This window comes from Panulirus ornatus, chromosome 67, assembly GCF_036320965.1.
Source record: "Panulirus ornatus isolate Po-2019 chromosome 67, ASM3632096v1, whole genome shotgun sequence".
NCBI lineage: Eukaryota > Metazoa > Arthropoda > Malacostraca > Decapoda > Palinuridae > Panulirus > Panulirus ornatus.
The window spans coordinates 5081410-5104640 of NC_092290.1; the positions used below are offsets into that span (position 1 = coordinate 5081410).

The following is a 23231-nucleotide window of genomic DNA, read 5'->3' on the forward strand; positions in this document are numbered from 1 at the left end:
AAGGAAATGGCAAAGTTTTCATGACAACCTGTTGAGTTTGATGATGACATGCTGACGGAGAGGGGATTTTACCACCCCCCTCCCCTCCGAGGGGGCTACTACTCCTCCTTCCTCCCTCCCCCTCCACTCCCACCACTCCCTCCCACCGCTTGGCTGCCACGCCCTCCCTTACACCACCGCGCCCACCGTCCTTGGCTACCTCATCTTCCCTAACCACCAGCGCTCCCTCCCTCCCTCCTAGGGTGCTACGACACTCCCTGGCCACCACACCCTGAACGGCGGAATGACGTTGTTCAGTGGTAAGATTACCAGCATCCCCGGCATCCTCCCTCTTCAGACTTCCCATATACCTTACGCAACGTTCCCGCTCGACAGTGAACTATTATCCCCGAAAGTAGATCAGCCCAGCAGGTAGCAATTTCTATCCTGCCATGAAATTGGAAAAATTATTGGCATCTCTTCATGGGTCTTTTTGAAGTTCATGTGACCGGGGACTTTATACTTCAACACCACACCACCAGGTGTCGTGACGTCACCAGCTGTGGCACCGGGGGTGTTGGATGTGTGTGTGGGGGGGGGGGAGGGAGACTCCACACTTCACCACCCCTTCCCCCCTACACGTGCCACTCCCCCCTCCCCCACCTCCCTACCCTGGTGGTGTCTGTGGTTTTAACTGCCGTAAACGACCACTTCCCTTCTGGTGGTGTGGCACATCTCCCGTCCCATTCCCTAGCTAGCTAGCCCCCCCCCCCCCCCCCCCCCGACGAATTGACATGCTGGAGGTGTGTGTGTGTGCTTTCGCCGCCCGTCAGGTCAGAGGTCACGTGTCCCTACCCGAAAGGTCGTACCGGTCGAGTGTCTGCCCAAGACATCATGAGAAAATAAACTGTACCGTCGTAAAACTTTTATTTAAACTTTAGCAGGAGATTGTAGACTTATGGGTTTCGGTATACAGGGAAGGGAGCCAGTGATGGGCTTTATGGATTGGGGAAGGGGTAAGTGATGGGCTTTATGAAGGGGCAAGGCACCAGTGATGGGGTGTTTGGAGCCAGTGATGGGCTGTATGGAAGGGGAAGAAACCAGTGATGGGCAGTATAGAGGGGTCAGTAATAAGCCGTATGGAGGGGGGGTTAAGTGATGGGCCATATGGAGGGGAAGGAGAGAGGAGGAGCCAGTGATGGGCCATATGGAAGGGGAAGAGGAGGTCCGCCCGTGATGGGCCATATTGAGGGGGAGGGGAGCCAGTGATGGGCTATATGGAGGGGGAGGAGGGAGGAGGGGGCCAGTGATGGGCGATATGGAGGGGGCGGAGGAGGGGGCGGAGGAGGGGGCCGCCCGTGATGGACCATATTGAAGGGGAGGGGAGCCAGTGATGGGGGTCTAAGGACGGAGTGGATCAACTTGCCTTGATGATGATGGACAGTGCATGACGCCTGCAACCACCCCTCCATGGGGTGTAGGTCGGGACCAGGTGAAATACGCAGATGGGAAGGGCATAAGACCTTGATGGACGGTGGTGAGGGGGTCGGGTCTTCGTGTCGTCAGCTGCACGACACTTGTACCATTCCCCTGTCCCCCCGTGTGTCCCCCATGTAGGTGGAGACGGGATAGTGGAGTGGAAGGCTCCTCTCCCACCGATGGTGGAGTAGAAGGCTCCACTGTTGTCAAAGTTAGCATCGCATTGGTCATTACCTGAACTGGAGGGAAATTTTAAGCCCCATCTCATAAAGTAGAATATATATATATATATATATATATATATATATATATATATATATATATATATATATATATATATTTCCATAACATATTTTAAATATGGTTTTATTCGCTGGTAATCAGTGTTATTAAACTATTTGTTGTGTGCCTGATTATTCATGCGTCTGTGGATATGAATAGGGGTAGTCAGTGATACATATATATATATATATATATATATATATATATATATATATATATATATATATATATATATATATATATATATGTATATATATATATATATATATATATATATATATATATATATATATATATATATATATATATATATAAATAATGTGTTGTTCTTCCCCGTTGTAAATGAATGGGTAGTTTACGCTTTTGGGGAAAGGGTTGTTAAGGGAGAGAGAGAGAGAGAGAGAGGGGGGGGGACTGGTTAGCCAGGGGGGAAGGATGGCTGTTGCCAGAATTCCTCCCCTCCCCTTCCCTCCCCTTGCATGTGCACATGGCTTCACCTTCGCCAACCGTTACGTACACACGTGGTTGCACACGCACTTGCGTGCTCATGTAGATTACTCTTTACTGTGTGTGTGTGTGTGTGTGTGGGCCCATGATGTTCCCTCCTTTGTAGTGAATGGGTTCCTAGCAAGAGGCAAGATGGGTTCATGAACAATCGCTGCACACTGGTTCGAATTCCCGGCCTTGGTGAAGTTAATAATGTCCGAGGCGCTACATAACTCAGGGGCGAAATCCATTTAAAGTGTGGACGTCATCCGCGATGATTCACTGGGTGTCTTACGAATCACCTGGGCGTCCGAATCACCTGAGTGATTCATGCTTCACTGGGTGTCGTACGAATCACCTGGACTTCCGAATCACCTGAGTGATTCATGCTTCACTGGGTGTCGTACGAATCACCTGGGCGTCCGAATCACCTGAGTGATTCATGATTCAGCTCGCCCTTACGGGAGCATATCCTAGGACACCCAAGATGTCTGCCTTGATCGTTTGAAGGAAGGTGGGGTTTAACGAGGTAGCTGGGCACCGATTACACCTCTGCCTTGGGCATTGATTAATTGGGAGAGACTAATTAGGTTGTTCTGGGCAGAGATTAGCTGCTGTTAGTGTGTGTGTGTGTGTGTGTGTGTGTGTGTGTTTGTGTGTGTGTCACATGGGCGGGCCTGGGCTGTGGGAGGGTGGACTGGGAGGCTGCTTGAACGATTCACCCCCCCCCCTCCCTCCCTCCCCCCACTAGAGGGACACTGCTAGTTACTGTGGAGAACCACCTGGAGGGGAGGTGGGAGGCTCCTGGGAAGTGGAATAGGGGGGTGTGGTGGAAGGCCAGGTTTTCTTCTACTTGCATTGTAAGACTTGGCCCAAACGGGATGAAGGAGTTTAGGGATTTTTTTTTAAGGAATATCCCAAAATGGGATAAAGTATTTTAGGATTCTTTTTGAAAGTGATATGTCTTCACGACAGGTACACTACGTGTCTAATAGGTCGAGCACAGTCGAGCACTGGTCTAGTAGGTCGAGCACTGGTCTGGTAGGTCGAGCACAGTCGAACGCTGGTCTAGTACGTCGAGCACAGTCGAACACTGGTCTATTAAGTCGAGCACAGTCGAACGCTGGTCTGGTAGGTCGAGCACAGTAGAACACTGGTCTAGAGACGTCGTATCCTTTGCAAGGAGAGAGAGAGAGAGAGAGAGAGAGAGAGAGAGAGAGAGAGAGAGAGAGAGAGAGAGAGAGAGAGAGAGACGGGGTGTAGTGAACTGTCTGGTTCAGGGGGGGGGGGTCACTTTATCTGGCATCTGTTTGACCTCATTTGGACGATGCTGCTCAGTTTGGGTCGCCTTGACCCTCAGGCAGGCCTAGGTGGATAGATAGATAGATAGATAGATAGATCAGAGAGGGTGAGTAGTTTGATACCAAAAGACTTGCTAGACTGACTTTACATTTACTTAGAAGGTAGGAGGAGTATGACAGAGGTGTGCAAATGGATGCCAGGTGTGCATAAGGAGGGAAATTGGCGGTGTTCTAACGATCGGCAACCAGGTTTTAAAACTCGCAATGATGGCTTCCAGATAGACTAGTGGTTCATCTCTGGAACAGCTTGCCAGATACAGTGGTTGTAGGGGGGGTTGGGGGTGGTTTGGCTGGAACCTTGAACTGCTTTAAGAACGGGTTGGATAAGTATGCATGGGGTTGTGGTGGGCACGACCCGCCCAGTATATAAGTCGGGAGGTCCTGTACCCCGTTTTCTTCTGTTCGTATCACGTGCCTGGGTCGTGTGAGGTCGAGTGACATCTCCTTCCCCCCCCCCCCGCTATCGCATGTGTGTGTGTGGGGTGTGTCGATGTGCTATCGTCCAGGACGCGTTCACATGGTCAGCCTCACCTGTTATCGGGGGGGGGGGGGGTCGTCCAGCCAGCCCCTTGACAACAGTAGCTGGTGCACACTTTATTTCCGATAAGGAGGCAGATATCAATCCAGGTGTGTGTGTGTGTGTGTGTGTGTGTGTGTGTGTGTGGAGAAGGGTGGTGGGTGGGGGGGATGTCGTCTGTCTGTCTGTCTGTCTGTCTGTCTGTTCCTCTGGATATATTTGGTCATGTGGGGACGACAGTAAGGGCGGCGCGCGCATCATGACTTCTCTCTCCTAGACCTGCATGACAATAAGCCTCCAGTCTCCCCCCCCCCCCCCCCCCCATTGGTGATGGAGAGGAGGGGGGGGGGGGGCAAGACTCCAGCCACCGGGGGGTGGGGGGTGAGGGAGGAGGAGGACTTGTCTGGGTGGTGGTAGACGGGTTGTGGTGGTGGTGGTAGGAGACGGGTTGTAGTGGTGGTGGTAGTGGTAGACGGGTTGTGGTTTAGATGGTGGTAGACGGGTTGTGGTTTAGGTGGTGATAGACGGGTTATGGTTTAGGTGGCGGTAGACGGGTTGTGGTTTAGGTGGTGGTAGACGGGTTGTGGTTTAGGTGGTGATAGACGGGTTGTGGTTTAGGTGGCGGTAGACGGGTTGTGGTTTAGGTGGTGGTAGACGGGTTGTGGTTTAGGTGGTGATAGACGGGTTGTGGTTTAGGTGGCGGTAGACGGGTTGTGGTTTAGGTGGTGGTAGACGGGTTGTGGTTTAGGTGGTGATAGACGGGTTGTGGTTTAGGTGGCGGTAGACGGGTTGTGGTTTAGGTGGTGGTAGACGGGTTGTGGTTTAGGTGGTGATAGACGGGTTGTGGTTTAGGTGGCGGTAGACGGGTTGTGGTTTAGGTGGTGGTAGACTGGTTGTGGTGGTGGTGGTGGTGGTAGTAGACGGGTTGTGGTTTAGGTGGCGGTAGACGGGTTGTGGTTTAGGTGGTGGTAGACGGGTTGTGGTTTAGGTGGTGATAGACGGGTTGTGGTGGTGGTGGTGGTAGTGCGGGTTGTAGCGTCAGTATGTGTTGTAAGCCCCGGGCGGCATACAGTCGTAGGTTGTGGTTTGCGCATGGATTTGCTGTGGCGTATAAGACGATGATGTTACTGGTGGTTGAAAGGTTAGGTTAGGTGTTGTACTGAAGGACTGAGGTTGTTGGTAATGATGGAGGAGGGGGGTGTGTGTTGTACCTAAGGTTGAGGTTGTTGTTGTTGGTGGTTGTGATGGAAGGGGGAGGTCGTGTGGTTGTGCGAGGCATGACAGAGGGCGCGGCTAGATTCCCACGGGGTCGGTTCCCTGCCTGCCTTCCCAAACTCCTGCTGGAGGAGGGAGGGAGGGAGGGTGTGTGTCTCTGCCGTCTCGCCCGGCATTCCTGTGTCTCTTCCGGGGTTCCTCCTCCCCACCTCTCGCCTCCCCCTCCAGCAGGAGCTGTAAAGGGGAGGGGATGTTCTGCCAGCGTGGCCGCGTCACCTGTTGCTCTCCTGTTGTGAAGTTTACCCCGCGAGGGTGCGACACTGTTCCTCTTTACGTAGCTGCCAGGAGAAGCATTAGTCTTATATATATATATATATATATATATATATATATATATATATATATATATATATATATATATATATTTATTTTTGTGCTTTGTCGCTGTCTCCCGCGTTTAGCGAGGTAGCGCAAGGAAACAGACGAAAGAATGGCCCGACCCACCCACATACGCATGTATATACATACACGTCCACACACGCACATATACATACCTATAAATTTCATCGTGTACATATTTATATATACATACACAGACATATACGTAAATATGTATACACATTTACAGAATTCATACTTGCTGCCTTTATTCATTTCCGTCGCCACCCCGCCCACATATGAACTGACAACCCCCTCCTCCCCTTTACTAAAGAACCATGTACGCGACGGCCAATTAATCTCTTCACCCAATCACATTTCCACGCACGCACCTGACAATCATATTTGCACCTCGTCCACTCGAGTCAGTCGGGCGCTGGTGAGGAGCTCGTTCACCTAATACCATCCCCTTTTGTCGGGTAATTAAAGTTGTCCCCCCTCCACAGACGCGAGTCTTGAGCTCGCTCGCCCCTCCGCCTCCACAGTCCGGCAGCGTGTGCAATTCTCTCTCTCTCTCTCTCTCTCTCTCTCTCTCTCTCTCTCTCTCTCTCTCTCTCTCTCTCTCTCTCTCTCTCTCTCTCTCCCATCCAGGCTTAATGCTCAGGGAGGCCCGGGCCATTATAACTCATCAGCAGCTGTAGACGTGGCTCCTCCGTCATCTGGTGTGGCTTGTTAGCGGGTCAGTCACCCAACACGACATACCCGACTCGACCCTTCCTCACGCTTGCGTAGCAGACTCCTCCCTCAAAACGGGCGCTCCCGTTCGTTGCGCGCAGCTCCTCCTCCTCCTCCTCCTCCGAGGTCCAGACGGCCCCTTGCGGCGTAGTGAGGGAGTCCATGGCGCCCAACACAGCGGAGTCACTCCTCGGCATGCACAATGCCCTTCCCCCTCCCTCCCCCCCTCTCTCTCTGGTAGATGAGAGGGGGACGGTGTGGTAAACAAGACACTCACACACACACACACACACACACACACACACACACACACACACACACACACACACACATGACGGCGAGGATGGGAAGAAATGGTTCGTGAGTTATGGTGATGTGACGTCACTCCTTCACCAGGGTAACCAGGGTTGGTTATATCTCACGGCACGGCCCAGCGGCTCTTCAGCATATATATATATATATATATATATATATATATATATATATATATATATATATATATATATATATATATATATATATGTGTGTGTGTGTGTGGGTGTGTATTATACGTACCTTGCCCTCATGTCTTAGGTCGTATACCAGACAGTCATGCTCCGGGGTTAAGAATGATCAGGGGGTCTTGGGCGCTCAGTTTATGTATGTGGGGGTCGTCTGCCAGCCGACATTTGAGACGCGCTAATCACTTAGTACAGCAAACAGACTGGGGGGAGAGGGGGAGGTTGATGCTTGCCGGGCGCGTCTATGTAAACTTGTCTGCTTGCTTGTGTATGTGTTATATTCCGCCCCGTCTTCACGAATAGATGACCTCAAAATACGAAGATGTGGGTGGCGTACATTTGACGCATTACTGCGTCTTGGGAATCGCGTTGATGTTCCATCCTGGCATCCAGGCAGGACTGACTCGCGTCAGCCCGCAAGGAACAGTTAAGTGCTGACAGAAGCGAGCTCCATCAAGACGTCAGTCAACCCACCCAGTTTTGACCTCATCCGGGCGTCAGCCGGCTCGTCGTCATCACCACCACCACCACACCACCATAATCGACCAGACACATTCGGGTCAAGTGGGCCTTCCCCCCCATCCCCCTCCTCCTCCCCCCCCAACACAGAACCAACAATCCACTGCGTTATGGAGGAAGGGGGAGGCGACGTGAAGGCTAGCGTTGCTCTAAATGGGTTGTGCGGTCGCCCGTCATGATCCAGGGGGCTTTGCATTAAAAAAAAAAAAAAAAAAAAAAAGACTGCTGTGGTTAAATGTAAAAGACGGGGACGCTGGGACAGTTAGCGTGGGACATGGGGGTGTAGGGGGTGGGGATGATGTGGGACGAGGCATGGGATGGGGATGGGATGGGCAATGTAGGCGAGGCTGTGTGATGGGTAGAGGGAGGGTGGAGCGGGTTTGAGGGGAGTGGTGGTGTGGTGTGGGCGAGGCTGCTGGGGGGGCGGGAATGGGAGAATGACTTTGGCCAAGTCTGTGGCCGTTCTACCATGATGAACCATCTGTTTAAATGGTAATTAAACCCTGCAGACATTATCCGTCTGCTCCAGTTACAAAAACATGTGTAGTGGCTGGGAATTGCATCGCAAGAGTGGCAGTTAGGGTCCTGCTATACAAGACGCCAGTGTGGGAGAAATATACAGAGTACTACAGTGAGTGTAACATATATATATATATATATATATATATATATATATATATATATATATTTAGGTACAGATGAAGTACGCTTCGTATGTACGGTACATTAGATACAGCGGCTCTGATCTTGTAACCACGTTAAGGTCGGTTTCGTAAGTTCGGGAATTCTGATGTAACCGACGTATACAACGGAACGCCGTGCTGGGAAGTCGAAAGAGGATTGCGTTGCTCCGTCGGGGGGCGTCTTACTGTACGGTCGGTCAACTGGTGGCCGTACGCGCGTACGTAGGACCCTAACCCTGGCAGTTGGCAGATGAGGAAGACGTATGAGAGAGAGAGAGAGAGAGAGAGAGAGAGAGAGAGAGAGAGAGAGAGAGAGAGAGAGAGAGAGAGAGAGAGAGAGAGATGGGGAAGGTTGGTGTGCGTGTTTGAAGCCACGGACGGAGAGGGGAGGGAGGAAACTAACGTAAACCAGTTTCACTTAACCGTGCACCGGATCTGGACCATAAACTTTTAAACTAGCCCCGGCGTCTTAAGGGAACCGGTCACGGAGCTTATTTTTTTTTTCTTTTTTTTATATGGGCAAGATGGACGCCATAGGACATTAGAGATGTAAGCGAACGTACGTCAGCACTCGTTGAATTCATCATTTTTCTTATTATGATAATTTGGATGAAATTGATTTTGATTCTTCTCGAAGTTCGGATGGATTTAATTTGCCTCCTGTAAGATGAAGACGTGTTTTCCCTCAGGCGGTGAACACACATTCCCTGGGAAGTATTGTTGTCATGCGTTCTGAGATCTTAATTAAGGTTTTGGGTTGGAAGGGTTCGTTTTGTGTGTTGGGTTCCATTTACACTAAGTTCAACATTCCTCCCGAAGGGTTAGGCGCCATTTGGTGGCTGGGAACAGTACGGCGTCATTTAAAAAAGAAAAAAAAAAGAGATTAATTAGTAATATTTCGACAGATACAGGGGGACAAATATTCGAAGCCGAAACACAGAAGAAACGCAGGTAAACAGTTAGGGATGGGGTAAGTTATGTAACCTTGCCGAAGGGTGTGGTACCCCAGCGAACTGGTTGTATCAGGGTTGTAGATTGTTGGTAACGGTTTGTGTGGCCGTGCAAGATTTATGTTACATCACTATAGGTTACATCACTAATCTCCGTGTCACTATATGTAAACGCTGACGCCGATGGTTTACCGTTTCATTATATTTTGTGAATTCTTCTATCACTTATTGTAACATTTCCAGAACTTTCTTCCATAGTTTTAACACCGCAATTGTTCTCATTCACGTAGTAATTGGCACACTCTCGCTACTGCCTGGTATATATATATATATATATTCATACTATTCGCCATTTCCCTCGTTAGCGAGGTAGCGTTAAGAACAGAGGACTGCGCCTTTGAGGGAATATCCTCATTTGGCCCCCTTCTCTGTTCCTTCTTTTGGAAAATTAAAAACGAGAGGGGAGGAGTTCCAGCCCCTCTCCCATATATATATATATATATATATATATATATATATATATATATATATATATATATATATATATATATTGCTTGGTCCAATCGCCATCTTTTCCCTGACGTTTTCTGACAAATGATTATTTCACTTCAGTCAGAGGGATGCCAAAGCATTTTTATTAATGCATTTTTATGAAGACTTAAACGGTGTTTATGACTAGGACGAGAAATGTTTGTGGCAAGAATTCTTTTTGAAGAAAATAAATCTCCTAGAACAGAGGAGAGGAATGGTATTTCTCGTAGCGGAATTATATAACTAATTAGCCCCAGAAACACTTATTCTTAACATGGTGAAGATAATTAAGTAAACATATAAGATTGTTGGCACCCTTGCAGTATGACGTAGAGACATATAACCAATTATAATCCAGTCACAAAGGCGAGGCGGGCGAGCTTAAGGAGTTGTAAAATTTGCAAAACATTTTGCACAATGTGTCAGCAAGCCACATCATCTTCGTGGTTCTGGGGATCTCATTGTGTCGAGAACATAAGAATGCGTCAGTGTTTTTGAAAGTCAATTAATCTCGGTATACCACTTTTGCTACAACGCTGGAAAGCTTTGGCTGTGGGGGTGTGAATTTTCTTTTTTCTTTTTTTCAGTGTATGTGATAGAGAAGCATTGGAACAATATGATTTTTATTTATTGAGGGGGGGGGGGATTAATTAGATAGTCGAGCATTCAAACTTGGCAGAGAAAGTGTGGATAATGCTATAGCTTCGTATGTAGAACTTGGATAATGATATAGCTTTCGTATGTAGAACTTGGATAGTGATATAGCTTCGTATGTAGAACTTGGATAATGATATAGCTTCGTATGTAGAACTTGGATAATGCTATAGCTTCGTATGTAGAACTGACTCTGCTTCAGTTAGCTCTTCTCACTCGAATTGTATGGAGTAGTTCGCCCACGGCTCCAGATTTGGAGTTTCCTGTGTTTCTGTAGCCTCAAGGAAGCTTTGCCATCGTATGATGTTATTATTTTTTTGCTTTCCATCACTGGTAAGGGTCCTCGGCGCTTGTGAAACGACCGGGAGACATTGTTGTGAATTCCTGGACACGCTGAGGCCTTGGGTAGTTCCCTTTTCGTAACGTCTCTTCAAAAGGTTATCGGAAGAAAAGTCAATCGTTCACAGCTGACCGTAACCTGAAATGAACCAGTTGAATCACCATTGAACGAATGAAATGTCTTCTCTTCTTCCTTGTTTTAAGGTGGTGAGATGCTGGCTCGTCAAGGCCACCTTGTTGTTTCGAAGCTTTCGTTGTGAGGGTGTGATGGAGATGACATTGTCCAGTGTTGTGTTGATCGTTAGCAGAGTTCACGGGAGGCTCCGCACTTGACCTCTCTTGACCCAGGATTTTTTTTCCCCTCTCTCACAGAATCACTTCTCCATACGTGGCTCCCATGCCATGTCGGAAGAAAATCATGCAGAGAGGAAGGAACTGAAACGCTATTTGCTGTTCGCATCACAGAAATAACTTTTCCTGTATTATATAGAAACCCGAAATTAGGACTGATTATGATTATTATAAACAGCGTGGTATTTTTTTTCCCTAGTGAGGGGTCAACACACTCAGACGATCAGTTAGTAACGCTCAGTTTACATGGCCAGACGAGAATGATTGGAGACAGCTACATTTTCGTCTAAAGGCTTTATGTATATTATTGTCTTATAATGATGTATGTGCGTAGATGTTCGTTCACTCGTGAAGGTAAATGTAGAAAATAGAAACGAAGAGGAGTACTCAGAATGTCTCTTTTTTCCTTTTTTTCTTCTCTATCAACCCTTGTACCCAAAGAGAAGCAGTGACATGAAAACGCTCACTCAAGCAGCAGTTTAAAAAAGAAAAAAGAAAAGGCAAAGAAAGCTGAGAGTGCAAGTCACCCGCAGAGTAGATTTCATACCCCGTGGAATGAAGTTGTCACGCAGCTTCGTTTAGAAACCCGAATCCTGAATTAGAAGATGAGAGGGTTTGGGGGTTCTTCCTCGGGGAGTGAGCATGACCGTGAGGTTTTAACAGAGGTTGTGTCATTACGATCTCGAACCCGATGTGTGTGTGTGTGTGTGTTACGCTTCTTCGTTCTGTGTCCTTTCGCCTTGTTATTGTATCATCTCCCGTTCATTCATATGTATATATATATATGTATGTATGTATATATATATATATATATATATATATATATATATATATATATATATATATATATATATATATATATATATATATATATATATATATTGAGTCCACGGGGAAACGAAGCACGATAAGTTCCCAAGTGCTCTTTCGTGTAATAATCACATCATCGAGAGAGAGAGAGAGAGAGAGAGAGAGAGAGAGAGAGAGAGAGAGAGAGAGAGAACTAATGTTTTTTTCAGAGTAGTTTTACACAAATTCTCTCTCTCTCTCTCTCTCTCTCTCTCTCTCTCTCTCTCTCTCTCTCTCTCTCTCTCTCTCTCTCTCTCTCTCTCTCTCGATGTGGAGATCACTCTTACGTTATGAACAAGTGAAAGTTGCGAAGTAGGAACATTTTTAGAACCCTCGGTGATAAGCAGATATATAAATATATATACCAATTTGTTCAGACTTTTTAACTTGGATGTAGACATTACCACAGATGGAGCAAGAGGTCAGTACAGAATCTCATGTGTTGCGAAATGCCTTTTCTTTTTTTAACGTTAGTATTGTAAATTGACTGGAAATCAAATATATTTTTTTCTTTATTTTAAAGTTGAATGGCCCTCAGCTGAGCTGGTGACGCGGGCCCAGTACTCTCAGCCAATCACAATGTTGCGTCCACACTCGGTTCGCACATCCGTTATCTTAGCCATTTCCACCAATCGTGGAGGGTGAGGCCTGGCCAATCCTAGGTCCCGGATTTCTCCATCAGCCAATCAGAACTAGTTTCTGGCTGAATCCCGACTATTTACTGGATTAGGTTCGTTACGCTAAATTCTCCTATTGAATGGGACAAGACTCGAGGATGTTTTTTAATAGACATTATCCAGGATGTTTTCCTTGCAGTTTGCCTTAAATTGGCTGTAATTGTAGGGCTCGTCATTGGTCGGAATTGCTAAATCACTTACGTGGATCATTTAGAACGTTAGATAATTGTTTCAGTAGTAGAGGCATTCGCCCACATCCTGTGTTTTCAGTGAAGCTGTGTAAGTGTAATTGTTGGTCTGAGATGAATCAACGAATTAAACAAATAATGCAATGCTTGGTTGTATGATATGGCTAAGAATTAAACGAATAATGCAATGCCTGGTTGTATGATATGGCTAAGAATTAAACGAATAATGCAATTGCTGGTTGTATGATTAGGCTACGAATTAAACGAATAATACAGTGCCTGGTTGTATGATTAGGCTACGAATTAAACGAATAATACAGTGCCTGGTCGTGTGATTAGGCTACGAATTAAACGAATAATACAGTGCCTGGTCGTGTGATTAGGCTACGAATTAAACGAATAATACAGTGCCTGGTTATATGATCAGGCTACGAATTAAACAAATAATGCAATGTTTGGTTTATATGATCAGGCTATGATCATTTTGGCTGTAAATGATAAATGTTTTGTCTCAAGTTTACCAAAGTGAAGATTTTAGTTTCAAATGACGGAGTCGACTTAAATGTGTGATGGGAGAATAGTTAGAAGTGTTTTTATGCTCGGTCATGTTGGCGCGCGTACTATGTGAATCCTTTATCCAAATCGGTGAAATATATATTTGCGTTCGTTTACTCGAAGCTTCCTGGTACCCAAGAGCACTTATATACTGGGAAACCGGTTTGTGAAATATTATTATGTTGGTCCGGCACGTCGAACTGGAAAGGTTGGGGGACGAGGTGTAAGATTAAAATGTTCTGTAATGTGAGTTTGATACCAGTGTGGGTAGGTTGGAGATATTCAAAACTTTGGTGAGTTGTTAAGATGAACTACTACGTGTAGGTGGATGTAGTTTAAGCACATTCGTGAAGTACATGTAACAAGGTTGATGGGTCGTGTCTGGTATTTAGAATTTAAGGGTTTTGTAATCATCCGATAACCATGATATGTTTGGAATATATCAACTGATGTAAAAAAAAGAAAAAAATAATGTATTTCAGTCCTTATTTTGGAAATAAAAAAGAATAATGAATTTCTTTTCTTATTTTGGAAATAATAATGAATAATGTATTTCAGTCCTTATTTTGGAAATAAAAGACATAATATATTTCCGTCCTTATTTTGGAAATTAGAAAAAAAAGGTATTTCAGTCCTTATTTTGGAAATGTTCACTTTGCTGACCTGGTCGTCCACTTCCATCCAAAGTCACGGAACTGGATGACCTAACCTGTGTGTACCCCTCCCTCCCCCTTTGATGACAAACCCCAGTGTGTTCCAAGTGACCTAACGTGACCTCCTCGTCCTTTCTTTCCGCAGGTGAGACGCAGTATTTCAACTTCGACAAAAGTGAGACAGATGTCACCAAGATCGCCCTATCCTTCTACTCTGGACTCTTCGCTTACAATGGATGGTGAGTATTGCTCATTTTTCCTCAATGTGTCATGTGAGTATGTGTGTGTGTGTGTGTGTGTGTGTGTGTGTGTGTGTGTGTTGCATTTGCCAGTAGGGGGCGGCTGTGTTGCTCTCAAGGGGGGTATAGAGGGTGGTAGGGTCTGTGAGAGTATGCTCATCAGAGCCGTGTTTAACTATTTAAGTTCGACCGCACACAACAGCAGACCCATCAGCACTAGGACATAGCCCCGTGTTGATCTCTCTTGGGTAAACCAACACTCTTCGTTTTCTTTATATGGGTAAACCAACACTCATCGTTTTCTTTATACTCGTGTAAGAAATTGGACATGAGTGTCGCTTTTGGATTTGTATAGCTTCATTTTATAATTGTTTTCATCGGCTTTTGTTCATACATTCCATTCTTGATACCTTTTGATAATGAAGAGATGGGTGTTGTCCACAGCAGAGACGAGAAAGTGTGACTCGTATATGTCTGGGAAGTGTGGTTTCAGATGGGTTCATGTCTGCCTGGATGATGCTATTTAAGACATGAGTTGGGAGGGCGGGTTGTTTTGCACTCTAGGGGTCATTCCAGTGCATGAGAGTATATTGTCTCTGTTGTGTTTGTGTGGGGCCGGAAGATCTGTGAGTATACCATAGGTTGTTCAAGTGTGAAGCGGTGATATATATTTCGTATTAAGGTTGGTAATGGGTTTGGATGCGGGAGGTCCAGGGATTTTGCAAAGAAATGGGTTGTCTACCATACTGACGAGAGGTATTTTAGAAGTAGTAGTTTTTTTTTTTTTTTGTTTCGGTGCTCGTTTGTGGTAGGAGGTGACCTGACCTGATCCATTCTCCCCGTCGTACCCCAAAGCACCCCGTCTTCCATCTCCCCACTCGCGACAGCCGTGGGTCGCCGTTGGCAACTATGGCCAGGGACAGGAGCTGGGATCGCCCTGGGTCGTCGCCATTATTGGCAAAGAGGATTGTGTCTCGCGGTGTTGGTGGGCGATGAAATTCCTGCCGCGGGGCCGGTTGATTGGCTGGACTGGTGGCTCCTGAAACTACTGTGTGGGGGTGGGTGGGTTGACCCCTTCACTCTCTGGGTGGTGTGGGGAAAGGGGGAGAGGCGAGGGGACATACCCCGAGGGGAGATTATGTTTGTTTCTGATTAACTGAATTTAATCCTCTGATTGGATTTAGTTTTTTCTGGTGTGTGTGTGTATATATAGTTGATGTGATATACAGGGGTCGACGTGCTTTCATTGGACCGCACCGGGGCATGTGAAGCGTCCGGGGTAAACCATGGAAAGGTCTGCGGGGGGGCGCCGCCTAGTTGTAGATAGTGAGCTGTGGTTTCGGTGCGCATGACAGCTACGGAAGTGGATACGAGCGAATGCGGGCTTTCCTCGTTCGTTTCTGGCGCTACCCGGCCAGCGAGGGCAACGGCGCGCGTAAGTCTGGGCTCACGACCATCAGTCATTACCGCTGTCTCTCCGTAGTACGCCAAGGCAAGCTGGCTGGCTGGCCAGTGGTGGTGGTGGTTCGACGGCGAGGAAATCGACCCTCCCCCCCTTACGGTCGATGGACGGACCCCAGACTCTGTCTTGAGGTATTAATCTCTTCATTATCTCTCTCTCTCTCTCTCTCTCTCTCTCTCTCTCTCTCTCTCTCTCTCTCTCTCTCTCTCTCTCCCACCCACCCAGCGTCGCTGGTGCCCGTGTGGGAGGAAAAGTGATCGAAGGGGGGTGGGATTATTGACGGTCGCTCGCTGGGGTGGGTGGATGGGTGGGTGGATGGCGTCCCGCCGCCCACAACACACACACACACACACACACACACACACAAAACCGCCCGCCGCCCGCCCACACCAGCCGTCTCCTGTAGCAGTAACTGAGCTTTAAGGGAAGAGGAGACCCTGCCGTACACACACACACACACACACACGCAGCAGCAGTAGTGGCCGAAGCGGTGGACTGTTATAAGCCTTACGCCTCCCTGGACGACCCGACCCGACAGGAGACGTCGCCGGCCGAGGCAGCATTAAGGATGTGTACGACCCAAGAAAGGTCTGGACGATCTCTCTCTTACGGCAGCACGACCACGTCCTCGTCCTCTCTGTCCACGGCCACGTCCTCCTCTCTCTCCACGACCACGTCCTCCTCTCTGTCCACGACCACGTACTCCTCTCTGTCCACGACCACGTACTCCTCTCTGTCCACGACCACGTACTCCTCTCTGTCCACGACCACGTACTCCTCTCTGTCCACGACCACGTCCTCCTCTCTGTCCACGACCACGTACTCCTCTGTCTACGACCACGTCCTCCTCTCTGTCCACGACCACGTCCTCCTCTCTGTCCACGACCACGTACTCCTCTCTGTCCACGACCACGTCCTCCTCTCTGTCCACGACCACGTCCTCCTCTCTGTCCACGACCACGTACTCCTCTCTGTCCACGACCACGTCCTCCTCTCTGTCCACGACCACGTCCTCCTCTCTCCATGACCACGTACTTCTCTCTGTCCATTTTGATGGCCACTTCTGTCTCCCTCGGCACCCATGTTCGCTTCAGTCATGTACCTGACGAGAATTTACCCCCCTCCCCCCTTTTTTCCATTTAGATTCGAATTGTTTTCATAAGAATGAGGAGCGTTGCTTGTCCCCTTCATGCCACCAGTTGCATGAGGAGAGCGGCTCGTGGATGCCCTCCCCCAGACCGACCCAATGAGAGGCAGCGCCAAGGCCGTCAACCAAGTCTAGATATATACGAATTATAGCCACACATCACCTCTGTGTTTTTGTGCCTTTAATCCTTTAATCTCTCTCTCTCTCTCTCTCTCTCTCTCTCTCTCTCTCTCTCTCTCTCTCTCTCTCTCTCTCTCTCTCTCTCTCTCTCTCTATCTATCTATCTATCTATCTATCAACTGTCCATGTATCCTGCTTATCTATTTTATCTATCTGTCTGTCTATCTATATATCCTGTCTATCTATCTATCTATCTCTACTTATGTGTGTGTATCTGTACAAACAGTTTTCGTGGTGTAGTACTGGATCCACTGGCGTCGTGTATTTGATGTATGACCTACCCAACCGCTTACTGTATTTGATGTATGACCTACCCAACCGCTTACTGTATTTCCCACTGTATAACCTACATTCTTCTGAGTTTTTTTGTTCTTTTTTGGAGGGGGGGTAGGGTAGAAGGCAACATTCCTGCCCCCTCAGAACCCAGACGATATCTAGGGACACACACACACACACACACACACACACACACACACACCCGTTTTCTGTTCCTGGCGCTGAACCCCCCCCCCACCAACACAGCCTCGACAGTAAACTCATCCTCCCCTCCTGTATTTTTAGCACGTCGTAACACCACTGACTGTCCCTCGCACATTGATCAAAAAAAAAAAGGAAAAAAAAAAGAATAGCGTATATATCCGGCCGGCAGGGGGGGGGGGGCTCTGTGTGTGGGGGTGGGTGTGCCGGCAGTGCTGTGTGGGGGGGCTGTGTGTGTGGGGGTGTGTGCCGGCAGTGCTGTGTGTGGGGGGGGGTGTGTGCCGGCAGTGCTGTGTGTGGGGATGTGGGGATGCAGGAGACGGTTTATTATTCTTGTTAATGGATCCAAAGTTACGTAACTCCAGGGACGGATGAAAGGACGTGTGGGGGAGGGTACTGCTGCTTCTTGCTGCTGGAAAGTAATGAATGGTGTGTGTGTGTGTGTGTGTGTGGGTGGATGTTTGTGTGTGTGTTGGTGTGTGGATGGGTGTGTGGGTGTGTGGATGGATGTGGGTGTGTGTGGGGGGGATCCTGAAAGGGACGTAAGGGGAAAACCTGAATGTTTGCTTTTCTGGGATGATTTTTTGAAGTAATTGAGAGGAAAGCAACACACACACACACACACACACACACACACACACACACACACACACTTATCGTGTTTCATTTTCCCCGTGGACTCATAGGAATATATATATATATATATATATATATATATATATATATATATATATATATATATATATATATATATATATATATATATATTGTGGCACTTACGTAAACGCTTAAAATAGTGTCCAAGACGATGAGGGAAGACAATATGAGTGCTACAGTTGCTGCACACAATGGTGGGATAAAAGACTATATATAAATATGTATTCGTCGCTGAACAAAAAACGCGGGACACATTGTGTTGCGAAGGTACACGTGAAGTGACACTCGCAACACAGCTTGAAACACAAGGATCTCTTGACCAAGAATTAGGGGAATGTTCTCAAGATAGTATTAAAGAAAAAAAATAATTCCCGAAAAATTTACCGGAATTTAGAAAACGTGCATGAGCTCTATTGACGGCAGAGAACTTATTTTACTCTCATGAAAATGAGCGAATAAAGGTACAGAGAGCTCCTGTTTACAGCGTGTGTCATACCTCCTAAAGCAACAGAGAATATACGTGTCCACGGAATCTAAAGGCAGTTACCCCCCTGGAAAATGAGTATAGCAGTCTTTTCCCCTCACCACCTGATGATGATGATGATGGAATAGGAAGCATCGTACGCCTGGCAGCGGGGGGGAGGAGATGGCGGGAAGACGCGGTTATGGAGAGAATTGGCGCGACCCCCACCCTAACCCCAGCCAGTGGCACGTAACCTCGACCAGCTAATGGGTTTTGGAGGGCAAGGAAAGGGAGAGATAAGAAAGATAGTCGATAAAGAGGGAACACATGCGTCAGAAGACTTGTGAATAAGATCTTTACTTTACCCGCAAGAAACAAGGACAGATAGAGAGAGACAAGGTACGAAAGCAAGTATGTCTTCATTGTTAGTTTTTTGTTTTTATTTTGCGGCAAAATAGATGTTTTCCATGTCATTAAGACAGTTAATGATGTGTACTTAGGCATGTGTTTCCACTATCTGTTATCTCTGACCATCCCCCCACGTCTCTTTTATCCCTACCATCAGCAGTATGACGGAATTTCCTGTGCTAGAGGGAGAGATTCACCCGTAATTACCCAACCGAACCCTCAATGGTTCTCATTGTACCCTCAAGTTAATTACGTATTGTACGAAATCAAATTATCTAATGGCAGCCCAGCAATATATTCACAAAACCCTGATTTATCAGTAAATTTGAAAGGCTTTACATTCACCATCACGTCTTGTGCGGAAACAGCGTTTGTTTTTTTTTCTCTCGTTTTTCAGAGGTAAAATGACGTTATTCAAATTCACCACGACAAATATTAAGAATTACTTTTTTTTTTGTCCCTGAAGATTTTTAAAAAGGGGATAATGTGAATCGCTGCCGGTCGCCATAGCAACGGCCGTTTCCCAGGCTGGGATATGGGAGGGAGGGAGCCGGGCGGGCGGGCGCCCTCCCTCACCGGTTGCATTGAGGGCAAAGAATCTTTAAATCCGGGAGGGGAAATGAAGTCGAAACTAGCTCCCTTGATCTCTTAAACTCTGCGACGCTGTGACTCCCAAGTACGATATTTAGGCTACACGACACCACACGACTACGTCATAATCCCCGTAGGTACGAGAGATTTGACCCCTATTGAGTACATGTGCTACCCCAGGACGACATGTTTATGATCTTCGAGCACGACGGGACGACGAACAACAGACACAGCGGTTATGACCCTTGAAAGACAATGGGATGGTTCTCGAGGGTGACTTAAGGCACGACCCTAAAATTTAGGTATGACGTCCTAGCCCTAGACCTTAATGATAAAGGTCACAATATATATATATATATATATATATATATATATATATATATATATATATACATCATACTCAAGCATCGTACCGCCTACGTGTCAAAGATCCTATTGGGGGAGTTTCCACCCCCCCCCCCCAAGATCCACAGAAAATGAATTCAGACCCCCGCTTGATCTGCTATGAGCTTCAACAAGAAAAAAAAAAGTGGATGGGGGGATCCCGCTTGGCACATCGCCCCTAAGAACCACAATCTCTTGCAAGTCGTTTTCCTCGAAGTGATCTAGCGGGTCGTCGTCATCAGTCTTATCTAACGGGGTCCACCGCCGAGACGCTCACCCCCGCGCGCGCGCGCGCATCCCACGCCAACCAGCCAAGGGTGGACACCTTTGTCCTACTGACCCAGTAATTGGTGTTTGGGATAACTCGTGCTGTTCGGTCTATAAACGCTCATTCATTCAGTCATATGTATATATTTATATATATATATATATATATATATATATATATATATATATATATATATATATATATATATATATATATATATATATATATATACATACATATACACATACTACAGAGCCCATACTACATCATTATCGACTCCCGAAAGACAGTGGGGGTGGGGCCCATACCCTATGTTGTGGCACGATCTCTCTCTCTCTCTCTCTCTCTCTCTCTCTCTCTCTCTCTCTCTCTCTCTCTCTCTCTCTCTCTCTCTCATACTTCTAAAAAAAAAGTCTTTAGGGAATAGGAAATTGAGTGGCCTGTCATCCGCCGGTTGGCGAATTGTCGTCTTGTACGGCGGGAAGTGATCATGTACCCCCTTGGCGTACAAATATAATTGTCTCCCCTTGCTTAGGACATGAGCGCAGAGGGTAGGGAATTGTATATGGAAATGCACCAGTATGTTTAAGCGATGAATTTGTTTAACGGAATTGTCTGAAAACAATACTGATTTTTCCAAAATATTGTTACTATAACATATGTACAAAACCACCTGGGTTATTATAAGAGTGTTTGAAGTGTAAAGAAAACGGACTGAATTAATTGGTAAACAGAAAACAGGTATTTCGTAAGACTCAGGGAATACAATAACCTAATTCGTAATTTATATGATTCGACTGGAATGACTGAACATCTGTTGGAAGCGTAAATCAGTAGGTAATGGAAATCACTTTATTTACAGATAAGCGCATTTTCGCCACTGCTTCGATCATATCAGTAAATAAATATCTTTTACGTAAAATATATATATATATATATATATTTAGGATTTTAGATGTTATTGATAATAGGGTTACGTCCCCGATTGTTTTAATTGCTCGCGTAGGATGTTCCTGACTTGTAAGTGGGTTTAGAGGAGAGTGGGAGAGAGTCTATTGTGAGAGAAAAGGTTTTGGAGTGTGGGGGAGGGAGGGGGGGGGGAGAAGAGAATGGTGTGTGTGTGTGTGTGTGTGTGTGTGTGTGTGTGTGTGTGTGTGTGTGTGTGTGAAGGCTGCCTCTTGCCCGTGTCTTGGCGCTGCTGGCGGAGGAGTAGGAGGAGGAGGAGGAGGCACACCAGTGGCGATGGTTGAGGCGGCGTTGCTTGAGAACGGGTCTTGCTCTTGCTGTCTCCCCAGGACCTTGGTGGCGGCCGTAGGACCCCCGAGGAGATACAGCACTCAGACGACCAGGTCTTGAGCCCCCAGCCAGTTATACCCGGGGGTCGTTCGACCAGGTCTGAGCCCCAGTCATGTTCGAGAGGGGGTCGTACTTTCGTGTTGCGGGGGAGTCGTCGTGTCCTCTATCTATGGAGTCTTATTATGAGTTAGTGTCGCAGGGAGAGAGAGAGAGAGAGAGAGAGAGAGAGAGAGAGAGAGAGAGAGAGAGAGAGAGAGAGAGAATCTCTCGTCTTAATATGTAGGTCAGCAGGGAGTGGGGGAGGGAGGGAGGTGCGTCTGTGTCCCCCCCTATTATCTATGGTACAGTTGTTGACTATCCTGGAAGTGGGCGAGAGATGAGATGGCTTATCTCTCCTTGAGAGACCCGAGAGATAGAGGAGCAACACACACACACACACACACACACACACACACACACACACACACACACACACACTTACACACACACACACACACACTCGCATCCCCCCCTCTCCTCTCGCTGGTGTAGTTAAAGGATTCTCAGGCTGCCCTCCCCCAGGACATGGCGTCGAACTCGAAAGTTTGGGAGTCCTTCGTCATGTCTGGAGGAGTGCCAAGGGCGGGGGCTCCTGGCTGCCCCTAATGTCTTTCGCTCTGGATCGGCTGGCGTCGGCGGCAGGTTCTGGACCGTGAAATGCTCGTGGACTGTGTGTGTGTGTGTTGTGTGTGTGTGTGTGTGTGTGTGTGTGTGTGTGTGTGTGTGTTGCTACTGTGGGAAGACGATGGTAGTCACACGAGTCCACATCAAGGCCAGGCCTCAACTGATATATCGCAAGGGTTTTTATGTGAATAATAAGAAAGGGAGGTGGAAAATATATATATATATATATATATATATATATATATATGTATATATATATATATATATATATATATATATATATATATATATATATATATATATATATATATATTCTGGTATTTGAAGGGAGTGGTGAATATACCTTTTGAAGGGAGTGGTGAATATACCTTTTGAAGGGAGTGGTGACTATACCTTTTGAAGGGAGTGGTGAATATACCTTTTGAAGGGAGTGGTGAATATACCTTTTGAAGGGAGTGGTGAATATACCTTTTGAAGGGAGTGGTGAATATACCTTTTGAAGGGAGTGGTGAATATGCCTTATATAAAGAGGATAGTTGCTAGTTATTAGGAAAGACGTGGAGTGGGTGGGTGAGTGGGGTGTGGGTGTTGGAGGGGTTGGGTTAAAGTGTTCCAAAAGCTTCGCCGTGTAAGGAAGGAAGCAGACGTCACAACGACCCAACACTAGAGTCGCCCCAGGCTAGCCAGTAGCCCTGTGACACATTGTGTACCTTCACAGTGGCGGACTTGGTCGTGATCTGCGTCATCCAGGGATACAGGGACGAGCTGAGATGACATCCGGCATGTTTATGTTGCGGAGGTACATGTCTGTCAGAAGAGATGTTAAAAAGAAAAAGGAAGAAAAAGGTGGATGGATTTTGAAACGATAGATTTGCCAGGTGTGGCTTTGAGAACCGTTCAGGTTTAGCCTAGGTTGTGATCGCCACACTGGGAATGTTTGAGTCTTGAGTTTATAGATGAGGTTGTGATAGAGAGAGAGAGAGAGAGAGAGAGAGAGAGAGAGAGAGAGAGAGAGAGAGAGAGAGAGGATGCAGCGGAGATGAGGAGGAGTGGAGGAATGAGGCGTCCAGTCCTCGGCGAAGGAGGACCCTCCCTCCCCCGCGCGCGACGCGCAG

The 23231-nt window shown here is 47.0% G+C and overlaps 1 protein-coding gene across 6 annotated transcripts in view; it reads left to right on the forward strand.

Annotated features, from left to right (window-relative positions):
* LOC139746981 (large neutral amino acids transporter small subunit 1) overlaps nt 1-23231 on the forward strand; it is a 165633-nt gene that overhangs the window by 86648 nt on the left and 55754 nt on the right. For all 6 annotated transcript variants that reach the window (XM_071658677.1, XM_071658678.1, XM_071658674.1 and 3 more), the window contains exon 3: nt 14027-14120. In XM_071658677.1, the coding sequence (XP_071514778.1) occupies nt 14027-14120 (94 nt within the window). The remainder of the gene's footprint in view (nt 1-14026; nt 14121-23231) is intronic.